This window comes from Neolamprologus multifasciatus, chromosome 2 (assembly GCF_963576455.1).
Source record: "Neolamprologus multifasciatus chromosome 2, fNeoMul1.2, whole genome shotgun sequence".
Classification (NCBI taxonomy): domain Eukaryota; kingdom Metazoa; phylum Chordata; class Actinopteri; order Cichliformes; family Cichlidae; genus Neolamprologus; species Neolamprologus multifasciatus.
This window is the reverse complement of record NC_140440.1, coordinates 28,622,603-28,634,898: the sequence shown is the minus strand read 5'-3', so window position 1 is coordinate 28,634,898 and position 12,296 is coordinate 28,622,603. Positions and strand designations below refer to the sequence as shown.

At 41.1% G+C, this 12,296-nt stretch overlaps 3 protein-coding genes across 17 annotated transcripts in view; all 3 read right to left on the bottom strand.

Annotated features, from left to right (window-relative positions):
• The window catches only part of LOC146524648 (protocadherin beta-16-like), a 277,164-nt gene that overhangs the window by 54,971 nt on the left and 209,897 nt on the right, over positions 1–12,296 (bottom strand). The gene's annotated exons all lie outside the window — the stretch shown is intronic.
• The window catches only part of LOC146524650 (protocadherin gamma-C5-like), a 298,508-nt gene that overhangs the window by 101,930 nt on the left and 184,282 nt on the right, over positions 1–12,296 (bottom strand). The window lies entirely within an intron of this gene.
• The window catches only part of LOC146524664 (protocadherin gamma-A2-like), a 39,226-nt gene continuing 27,018 nt past the window's right edge, over positions 89–12,296 (bottom strand). The window contains exons 1-2 of one of the 4 annotated variants that reach the window (XM_085174375.1): positions 8,909–11,905; positions 89–913 (exon numbers count right to left, since the gene is read on the bottom strand). In XM_085174375.1, the coding sequence (XP_085030501.1) occupies positions 848–913; positions 8,909–11,293 (2,451 nt within the window). In that variant the 5' untranslated portion in view covers positions 11,294–11,905 and the 3' untranslated portion in view covers positions 89–847. The other 3 variants (XM_085174383.1, XM_085174366.1, XM_085174357.1) reach the window with 3 other exon arrangements.

The following is a 12,296-nucleotide window of genomic DNA, read 5'->3' as shown; positions in this document are numbered from 1 at the left end:
TACCAAATAATACAGATCATATTCACGCCTCTAGAAGGTTGGTTTAGAGACATTTTTAAAGTAACTTTAACCTTGAGCTGCTCAGTCACTCTCTCTCTCTCTCTCTCTCTCTCTCTCTCTCTCTCTCTCTCTCTCACACACACACACACACACACACACACACACACACACACACACACACACACACACACACACATATATATGTATGTACAAAATTACAAAATTAAAACTATTAAGATTTGAGAGCATTGAATGAAACACCTGGTAGGTTAAAGTGGTTATAATGTTCAGAAAACATTTGTTCAGTGCTGAATCACATTGAAACAAAACTCAGGACACAAAGGGGAAACACTAACGGGGTAAATAGAAGGCGATGGACTTACTGTTGCTGTCCAGCGTTCTGAAATGGACAACGCCAGATTCGTGGTGCTTGCCTCTACGTCAGTGAGGCAGGCACCACGAAATAAATCCTGTCAGATTAGGGGCATTTATTTGCAACAATTAAAACAAAATCTATAAAATGAGTGGACATGAAATAATGATCTCCTCAACCAAAAAGCTAGATTGAACCACAATAAGAGATTACTGAATATTCCCAAAGTAACGGAACATATACATGTACAGAGAAGTGAGTACTGAACTGGAAAACACTTACACGAAATATGCAAAGTAGACATGTAATAAACATGAGGCCGGTATTTGTCATTCCTAAAATGTAAAATATGAAACGAAAAAAATTCCAAACCTTTATAAATAACAGTTTGTTTTAGTGGAAATATAAGCGACTGGAAATACAAATTTGAGATCATATGGACGATAAAGTTATTTTAATTGTATTATATATGATCTATAAGGCTTGAAGGCAATCTGAAATTTGTATGATGATGTAGAAAACATTTAAGGGCAGTCTAACCTCAAGAGGAGAGAAGGGAACTAATGTGTTTTCTGAAATACTGATAACTCGAACAACAAACAAAGAAATAATAACTGAAGACAATAAAAAATCCTCTGGTATTTAAAGTATGGACACCGCCCCGAATTTTTAACATGTGGAAATGGGGCTATAGGAAGCAATACTACTAATGTTGCTATCCGTTGTTCTGATGTGAAAGAACTCGATATCTGAAGCACACTGACTACAATCAGATGCCTTTAAAAAAGAAAAGTCATTTATATGACCTGTTAGTGTTGTTCTTATTTGGTGTGAAGTTAAGCACGAAGGTAGTGATAACATGTGACATAAACTGAAACGTATATTAACACATCCAACATAGCAGCTACCTTTGAGATCTAAAATGTCAATATCAGCAAATAGATTTTTTTAGTGTATTTAAAACATCTTACACACACTTAAAATATATTAAAGCCATCTAACCTCTAGAGGAGAGTCTGGTTCATCCAGGATGCTCTTTTCACTCTGTATCCGCTGCATCGTTCCTGTAGAACTGGGGTCCATTATCAGCACGTTCTGACTACCAGCTCTGCCAAACTTACAGTCACTCTTTCTGGAGTCAGTCGTCCTGCACACCTCGTAATTGTACACATGTGGCAGAGTCCCTGTCCCCAAAGTGTCTGAGTAACGTGGTGGATAATATGGAATGACAGGCAGGTTGGAGTGATACAGGATGCGAGACTGTCTCCACCTGTAGATTTTGACTGATATAATAACCACTAAACATGTGATGAAGAGGAAGGAAACTACAGCCAGAGCCAAGACTAAGTAAAAAGTCAGGTTGTCATTGTACTCCTTGTCGTGTGTCAACTCAGTGAACTCCGACAGCACTTCAGGGAAGCTGTCCGCCACCGCCACGTTAACGATGACTGTAGCTGAACGAGAGGGCTGCCCGTTGTCCTCCACTATAACAGTCAGTCTTTGTTTGACAGCATCCTTATCAGTGACTTGGCGGATAGTTCTGATTTCTCCATTCTGTAAGCCCACTTCAAACAGCGCCCTGTCTGTGGCTTTCTGCAGTTTATAGGAGAGCCAGGCATTCTGTCCAGAGTCCACATCAACAGCCACCACTTTCGTCACCAGATAGCCCACATCTGCTGAACGAGGCACCATTTCAGCCACCAGAGAGCCACTAGTCTGGACTGGGTACAGAACCTGAGGGGGGTTGTCGTTCTGGTCTTGGATCATTATTTTCACAGTCACGTTGCTGCTGAGTGGAGGAGAGCCTCCATCCTGCGCTTTTACGCGGAAGTGGAAATCTTTGATCTGCTCGTAGTCAAAAGAGCGCACTGCATGGATGACTCCACTATCAGCACTAACGGACACATATGAGGAGGCTGGCACTCCGTTAACAGAGGAGTCCTCCAGTATGTAAGAAACACGGGCGTTCTGATTCCAGTCAGCGTCTGAGGCTTTGACTGTAAATATAGAGAGGCCCGGTGTGTTGTTTTCTACAATGTAGGCCTCATATGAGCTCCTCTCAAAGACAGGGGCGTTATCATTAACGTCTGAGATCTGTAAGGTGAGAGTGACACTGCTGGAGAGGGAGGGCACTCCCTCATCAGAGCAGGTCACAGTTATATTATACTCAGAGGATCTCTCTCTGTCTAAATCACTGTCTGTTACTAAGCTATAGAAGTGATTTGTTGATGATTTCAAAATGAAAGGTACACTATCACTAACTGAACATTGAACATTCCCTCTTTCTCCAGTGTCCCTGTCTTCAACGTTTATCATTGTAACAACTGTATTGAGTTTAGCATCCTCTGAAATCACAGTCGACTTAGACATTATGTTGATTTCAGGTTTGTTGTCATTTAAATCCAGAACATCAACAATCAGTTTACAGGAATCTGTTAGTCCTCCAACATCACTAGCACGTAAACTTAACTGAAAACCTCGTGAATCCTCGAAGTCAGTATTCCCAATTAAAGTCACTTCGCCGTTCTCCTCGTTTATGTTAAAGACTTTCCTGACGTCATCCACTTTGTTTGTGATTGAATACGTTATTTTACTGTTAGAGCCTTGATCTGCGTCTGACGCTGTAACAGTAGCAACAACTGTTCCTTTAGGTGAATTCTCAGTGACTGTAGCTTTGTATGTTTGCTGTGTAAAAACCGGCGCATTATCATTAACGTCTAAAACTGTAATGCGAATCTGCATTGTTCCTGACATCTGTGGCTCTCCTCCATCTATAGCTGTTAACACGAGGGATATCTGCTCTTGTTTCTCTCTGTCTAAAGGTTTCTGCAGTACCATCTCAACATTTTTGTTTCCATCAGCATTATTATGCATTTTAAGAACGAAATTGTCAGTTGGTTTTAGTTCGTACCTTTGAAGATCATTGGTGCCAACATCAAGATCCACAGCCCGTTCCAGAACAAATTTTGCACCAATTACGGCAGACTCACTAATTTTAAATTCAATATCAGCTTCTTCAAAGGTTGGTGCATTATCATTGATATCGGTGATCTGCACTGTAACCGTATAAAATTCCATCGGATTCTCCAAAATGATCTGAAAATGTAGAGCGCACGGCGTCGTCCGTCTGCACAGCGCCTCTCTGTCGATCCTTTCTTTAACGAGGAGGACTCCTCTTTCTCTGTTCAGCTCGACGTACTGGTCGCTGTCTCGGGTATAAATTCGAGCTTTACCTGATATTAAACGTTTGATTTGTAAACCCAAATCCTGTGCTATATTACCGACTAACGATCCTTTAGTCATTTCCTCCGGTATTGTATAGCTGACTTGTCCAGTTACCGAGCCAAAGGAAAGGAGAGCAAAACACAACAGCGCAGGCCCTTTCATTGTTCTACCCTAGTATTCTATCAGCGAGGCTCCAAAACGCGAACATGCATCCAGGTGAGTGAAAGGAGTTCCAAAGTCAGACGTCAGTCTTGTAGCTTTACAGTCCTCTGTACATCGAATAGTCTTAAATCGTCATATTCTTTATCTGAAATTCTGCGGATCGAGAATGCCTGCTCGTTCTCGTAATACCCCGTCCTCGTTATGCGGGCGTATATGGGAGGTACTCAGCTGCTATAACCCTGCTCCCAGCCGTCAAAACTCTGGTCAACAGCGGCCCTAAGAGTTCATAACAGAAAACTGCACAACAGCTCCACAAATTACACTGTTCAAAAGACTTGCTATTAGCGAAGTGTAACAAGTAAGACTTTAAGTAAATAATACAAGAAAGGAAGAGAGAGAGCGAGAGAGTGAGGGAGAGAGAGAGAGAGAGAGAAAGAAAGAGACAGAGAGAGCGGGAGAGAAACAACACAATCCACGTTGTAATCGCCGATTGCACACTACAACACAGTTTACGGTTCAAATGTATTTCTATTTTGTTCTTTCCCCCCCCCTCCTTTTTAATCAAAACATCAGTCAAAGCACCCTGTCAATCACTGCAAGAAGTACATTTTCACAAAAAACTACTACAAGAATAGACGTACGTTAAAATGAATAAGTACCTCACTAACAATATAATTGGGCATGGAAAGGACAAAAAAAGTTTAATAATATCGCTGTTCGTGGTGCTGAAATGATGACGTGCAAATCGATGGGAATGATTTATAAAATGATTTACCGTGCATTCGAGAGGAGATAATGAATGTGCGAAATCAGGCAAAACAAATTCTGTGCTTTGGGGAAACCGTATTATCTATTAAGACATTGAAGTGATTACTTAAAAAAAGTGAGGTGATGATTCAGCCTGTTGTCACGGAAGAGCAAGAAATCGGTGCATGAAACATTGTTGCCGATGAAGGGACTAATAAAATTTCTCAGTCAGAAGTTTTTAAAGAGATAATGTAACAATATTCTATATGGAAATCGTAACAGCTGCATTAGAAAAACTCTTTCAGGGAAAATCAGATTGCCCACTGAAAATGTGCTCAATGTTTAATGCACCGAATTAATAAATAAATAGGCAATGTACCTTTGCAGTTATCTTAAAGCATCACTGATTGAAAATGTATATTATATACGATCTATGATCTTTTAAAATACCTTAACATGCCGTGAAACCAGATTTATAACTGACCTCTAGAGGAGAGTCTGGTTCATCCAGGATGCTCTTTTCACTCTGTATCCGCTGGATCGTTCCTGTAGAGCTGGGGTCCATTATCAGCACGTTCTGACTACCAGCTCTGCCGAACTTACAGTCACTCTTTCTGGAGTCAGTCGTCCTGCACACCTCGTAATTGTAAACATGTGGCAGAGTCCCTGTCCCCAAAGTGTCTGAGTAACGTGGTGGATAATATGGAATGACAGGCAGGTTGGAGTGATACAGGATGCGAGACTGTCTCCACCTGTAGATTTTGACTGATATAATAACCACTAAACACGTGATGAAGAGGAAGGAAACTACAGCCAGAGCCAAGACCAAGTAAAAAGTCAGGTTGTCATTGTACTCCTTGTCGTGCGTCAACTCAGTGAACTCCGACAGCACTTCAGGGAAGCTGTCCGCCACCGCCACGTTAACAATGACTGTAGCTGAACGAGAGGGCTGCCCGTTGTCCTCCACTATAACAGTCAGTCTTTGTTTGACAGCATCTTTATCAGTGACTTGGCGGATAGTTCTGATCTCTCCATTCTGTAAGCCCACTTCAAACAGCGCCCTGTCTGTGGCTTTCTGCAGTTTATAGGAGAGCCAGGCATTCTGTCCAGAGTCCACATCAACAGCCACCACTTTAGTCACCAGATAGCCCACATCTGCTGAACGAGGCACCATTTCAGCCACCAGAGAGCCACCAGTCTGGACTGGGTACAGAACCTGAGGGGGGTTGTCGTTCTGGTCCCGGATCATTATTTTCACGGTCACGTTGCTGCTGAGTGGAGGAGAGCCTCCATCCTGCGCTTTTACGCGGAAGTGGAAATCTTTAATCTGCTCGTAGTCAAAAGAGTGCACTGCATGGATGACTCCACTATCAGCACTAACCGACACATATGAGGAGACTGGCACTCCATTAACGGAGGAGTCCTCCAGTATGTAAGAAACACGGGCATTTTGGTTCCAGTCAGCGTCTGTGGCTTTGACTGTGAATATAGAGAGACCTGGCGTGTTGTTTTCTACAATATAGGCCTCATATGAGCTCCTCTCAAAGACAGGTGAGTTATCATTAACGTCTGAGATCTGTAAGGTGAGAGTGACACTGCTGGAGAGGGAGGGCACTCCCTCATCAGAGCAGGTCACAGTGATGTTATACTCAGAGGCTCTCTCTCTGTCTAAATCACTGTCTGTTATTAAATTATAGAAATTATTTGTAGATTTTTTTAATATAAACGGTATGTTTTCGCTTACTGAACAATAAACTTTTCCGTTTTCTCCCGAGTCCTTATCTTCGATATTTATCATCATAACGACTGTATTGAGTTTAGCATCCTCTGAAATCACGGTCGCCTTCGTCATTATGCTAATTTCAGGTTTGTTGTCATTGACATCGAACACATCAACAATAACCCTAGAAGAGTCTGTTAGTCCTCCGTCATCACTAGCAAGTAAATTTATTTGAAAATTTCGTGACTCCTCAAAGTCAATATTTCCAATTAAAGTCACTTCGCCGTTCACTTGGTTTATCTTAAAGATTTCCCCGATATTATCTAAAGTATTTGTGATTGAATACGTTACTTTACTGTTAGAGCCTTGATCTGCGTCTGACGCTGTAACAGTAGCAACAACTGTTCCTTTAGGTGAATTCTCAGTGACTGTAGCTTTGTATGTTTGCTGTGTAAAAACCGGCGCATTATCATTAACGTCTAAAACTGTAATGAGAATCTGCATTGTTCCTGACATCTGTGGCTCCCCTCCATCTATAGCTGTTAACACGAGAGAGATCTGCTCTTGTTTCTCTCTGTCTAAAGGTTTCTGCAGTACCATCTCAACATTTTTATTTCCATCAGCATTATTATGCATTTTAAGAACGAAATTGTCAGTTGGTTTTAGTTCGTACCTTTGAAGATCATTGGTGCCAACATCAACATCCACAGCCCTTTTCAGAACAAATTTTGCCCCAGTTACCGCAGACTCACTAATTTTAAACTCCATCTCTGTTTTCTCAAAGGTTGGTGCATTATCATTGATATCTGTGATCTGCACTGTAACCGTATAAAATTCCATCGGATTCTCCAAAATGATCTGAAAATGTAGAGCACACGGTGTCGTCCGTCTGCACAGCGCCTCTCTGTCGATCCTTTCTTTAACGAGGAGGACTCCTCTTTCTCTGTTCAGCTCGACGTACTGGTCGCTGTCTCGGGTATAAATTCGAGCTTTACCTGATATTAAACGTTTGATTTGTAAACCCAAATCCTGTGCTATATTACCGACTAACGATCCTTTAGTCATTTCCTCCGGTATTGTATAGCTGACTTGTCCAGTTACCGAGCCAAAGGAAAGGAGAGCAAAACACAACAGCGCAGGCCCTTTCATTGTTCTACCCTAGTATTCTATCAACGAGGCTCCACAACGCGAAAATATATTCCATTAAGTGAAATCAATTCCTGGTAGACACAACAATATTTTAGCGTTATATTCCTCCCAGAACAACGGAAAATGAAAAAAATAAATGTCGTCTTTGTCATCAGATATTCTGCGCATCTAGAATATCCGCTCTTTCTCGTCGTACCCCGTGCTCGTTATGTCGTGGTTTATGTGAGATACGCCGCTGTTGCAACCCTACTGTCAGCCATCAACACTCTGGTCAACAGCGGCCCTAAGAGTTCAAAAAGCAAAACTGCAGAACACTACCGTCAGGCAATCTGTAATAGAAGACTTGCAATCACAGATGTTTATCACGGGAAACGTAAATTAAATTAAAAAAAAAACCCCACAAACAAACAACAAAAGTTTTCTTCAACGCTGTTGATTCCTCACTTCAATATAAATTAGCTCCAAATGTAGCGTGAATGGTAAATATACTGGTTTCTACAAAACGCTTAAAAAACACCTGCTTTAACACTCAAACGCCTTGTCCAGCATGTTTCATTCACACATTTATTCAGTTTTTTTCTTGCGCTAAGACATTTCTAACAGTCACACTCCAATGAACGCATCGGGAGAAGCTCAGGGTTCAATATCTTGCCCAAAGGTAATTTTCACTCAGACCGGAGAAACTATTAATCCAAGACCACACGTCCCATTGATACATGAGTTCCTGTATCTCGTGAGCTACAGCCAAATCAACTAACAGTGTTTTCTTTCTTAAATTTATCAGTCATGAAAATGATTCCGTGAAAGTAAGCACCACAGCATACTCAAAGTATTAAATAAGCAAATTTTGTGAAGACAAAGTCCCACAGGAATAATGAAAAGATGTAAAATACAAGAAGAGTACAAATAAGTTCAATAGTGTCGCTGTCTGCGGTCCTGAAATCACTATCCTAGACGACCAGGATGAGTGGGGGCACCACTGTTTTACATTAAGGAAAACAAAACCAAAAAATAAATGAATGAAAAAAAAGAATAAATAAAACGCTATGCCCTTTCTGGACAGTATAACTAAATTATAACATTGTCAGTGCTGAGTATTTAGTTAAATGTCTTTACCAAAATCTTATGAAAGAGTGAAATAAATGACTGAAAATTCTGGTACCGATAAGAAAAGAGGTCACTAAATAATTTTAACTAAAGTTTAATTACATCATATTTTTAGAGGAAAATTTAACGACTAAGTAGAAATTGATTGACCGTTTCATATAACAATATTTAATATAGAAACAATTTAAAATAATTAGCATTGAAACCTTTTGCACGAAAACTTAGAGAAGACTTAGCAGACAATTTCACAACAGTAAAGTAATTCCCCTTTATAGTTCTAATAGGTCATCAGTGAATAAAAATGTAAATTATATATAAGATCGATTGTTTGGTAAGATAGCAGGATAATTTCAACAGTATAGCCGGATACTGAATCATTTAAAAAGACATTATGCCATAAAGTTGAAGCCACATTTATAACTGACCTCGAGAGGAGAGTCTGGTTCATCCAGGATGCTCTTTTCACTCTGTATCCGCTGCATCGTTCCTGTAGAACTGGGGTCCATTATCAGCACGTTCTGACTACCAGCTCTGCCGAACTTACAGTCACTCTTTCTGGAGTCAGTCGTCCTGCACACCTCGTAATTGTACACATGTGGCAGAGTCCCTGTCCCCAAAGTGTCTGAGTAACGTGGTGGATAATATGGAATGACAGGCAGGTTGGAGTGATACAAGATACGAGACTGTCTCCACCTGTAGATTTTGACTGATATAATAACCACTAAACACGTGATGAAGAGGAAGGAAACTACAGCCAGAGCCAAGACTAAGTAAAAAGTCAGGTTGTCATTGTACTCCTTGTCGTGTGTCAACTCGGTGAACTCCGACAGCACCTCAGGGAAGCTGTCCGCCACCGCCACGTTAACAATGACTGTAGCTGAACGAGAGGGCTGCCCGTTGTCCTCCACTATAACAGTCAGTCTTTGTTTGACAGCATCTTTATCAGTGACTTGGCGGATAGTTCTGATTTCTCCATTCTGTAAGCCCACTTCAAACAGCGCCCTGTCTGTGGCTTTCTGTAGTTTATAGGAGAGCCAGGCATTCTGTCCAGAGTCCACATCAACAGCCACCACTTTAGTCACCAGATAGCCCACATCTGCTGAACGAGGCACCATTTCAGCCACCAGAGAACCACCAGTCTGGACTGGGTACAGAACCTGAGGGGGGTTGTCGTTCTGGTCCTGGATATTTATTTTCACAGTCACGTTGCTGCTGAGTGGAGGAGAGCCTCCATCCTGCGCTTTTACGCGGAAGTGGAAATCTTTGATCTGCTCGTAGTCAAAAGAGCGCACTGCATGGATGACTCCACTATCAGCACTAACGGACACATATGAGGAGACTGGCACTCCGTTAACAGAGGAGTCCTCCAGTATGTAAGAAACACGGGCGTTCTGGTTCCAGTCAGCGTCTGAGGCTTTGACTGTAAATATAGAGAGGCCCGGTGTGTTGTTTTCTACAATGTAGGCCTCATATGAGCTTCTCTCAAAGACAGGTGCGTTATCATTAACGTCTGAGATCTGTAAGGTGAGAGTGACACTGCTGGAGAGGGAGGGCACTCCCTCATCAGAGCAGGTCACAGTGATGTTATACTCAGAGGCTCTCTCTCTGTCTAAATCATTGTCTGTTACTAAAGTATAGAAATTATTTGTTGATGATTTTATAATAAATGGTGCATTTTCGTTGATAAAGCATTTCACGATCCCACTGTCTCCGGAATCTAAGTCCTCAACATTTATCATTGTTACTACTGTGTTGAGATTAGCATCCTCTGATATCACAGTCGATTTGGACATTATGTTGATTTCAGGTTTATTGTCGTTTACATCCAGAACATCAACAATCAGTTTACAAGAATCCGTGAGTCCCCCCTCATCACTTGCTCCTATATTTATTTGGAAGCGTTTTGTTTTTTCAAAATCAATGGTTTCAACCAATGAAACTTGCCCGTTTTCTGTGTTTACTTCAAACAATTTCTTTACGTTACCTAACGTATTTGTGATTGAATATGTTATTTTACTGTTCGAACCTTGATCTGCGTCTGACGCTGTAACAGTAGCAACAACTGTTCCTTTAGGTGAATTCTCAGTGACTGTAGCTTTGTATGTTTGCTGTGTAAAAACCGGCGCATTATCATTAGCGTCTAAAACTGTAATGAGAATCTGCATTGTTCCTGACATCTGTGGCTCTCCTCCATCTACAGCTGTTAACACGAGGGATATCTGCTCTTGTTTCTCTCTGTCTAAAGGTTTCTGCAGTACCATCTCAACATTTTTCTGTCCATCTGGGTTACTGTGCAGTCTCAGAGCAAAATTGTTGGTCGGTTTTAAATCGTAGTTTTGAACCGCATTAATACCAACATCAAGATCCACAGCCCGTTCCAAAACAAATTTTGAGCCGGCAGTTGCAGACTCGCTAATTTTGAAATTCATTTCGCTTTTTTCAAAGGTTGGTGCATTATCATTGATGTCTGTGATCTGGACTGTAACCGTATAAAATTCCATCGGATTCTCCAAAAGGATCTGAAAATGTAGAGCACAAAGCGCTTTCTCTGTGCACAGCGCCTCTCTGTCTATTCTCTCCTTGATGAGGAGGACTCCTCTTTCTCTGTTCAGCTCGATGAATTGGTCGCTATTTCTGCTATAGATCTTGGCTTTTCCTGATATTAAACGTTTAATTTCTAAACCTAAATCCTGTGCTATACTTCCAACTAAAGAGCCTCTAGACATTTCCTCCGGAATCGAGTAACTGACCTGCCCGAAGACTGGGCCGAGGGAAAGGAGAGAGACAAATAGCAGTACCTGCCGTTTCATTGTTCTTTCAGATTTCTCACTCAACGTGGATTCACAATCTATATTCCACACAACAGAAGATATGTATTCCAAAGTCAAAACCTAAGTTTATATTCCGGTCAGCGAAAGCAAATCTCTCCAAAATAAAAATCTTTCTTCAGTATTTATCCTCCTTGATCAGAATCGCTCGATCTTTGTGCGTCGTGTTCCCTCTTTATGATGTTACATGGGCGGTGCTGCTACAAACATAGTCTCAGCCCTCAACACTCTGGCCAACAGCGGCCCTAAGAGTCCGCACTATAAAACTGCAGAATATCATCTAAAACAGGACAACTTACTGTCAAATGTGTGCAAATTCAGTAATATCAGCCTACAGAATCTTTAACACTGTCATTTGGACTTGAAAAAAGAACAATCGGGAATTTATTGTGTATTTCTAGGATCACAATAACAGTATATTAAGAAAAACAGACAGTGACTGTGATGTTAAGATATCAATGGTGTAAGAGAGTTAGCCCGGATAAAACAAGTCAGCTGACCGACCGAAAGGGAAAATCCGTCGGGAAAACACAAGTTTACTTAAATATGGATAATTGTTAAACCTTGGCGCTTGAATTGTGGAAACAGCACAAAATGGACACGAGGTAACATAAATTAATATTGCTAATGCTGCTGTCCGTGGTTCTGAAGTGAATGCGGTTAACATTTGAGGTCTATTAATATTGATTAGATGCCATTAAGATTCTGTTTAGAAAAAAAATTATTCCTCAAGCATATTAACATTGTTTTTGTTTTGCGCGTGTGTAAAATTGATGCATTAGTTATTCATTGTTGAGCTATGTTATGATAGCGCCTGTGTTTGGCTCTGCCGCTACCGGGTGCAGTTTGTTGCGCTCTACTACTTTTGTGTTGTTTTCTTCTACTCTACTGTTCTCACTTAGTTTTAAGATGTATTGGCTGCCTTGGTGTATGCTAGCCTGGATTTGCTATCCATCCGATCCTCACGATCTCTCTTCGTCCTCCT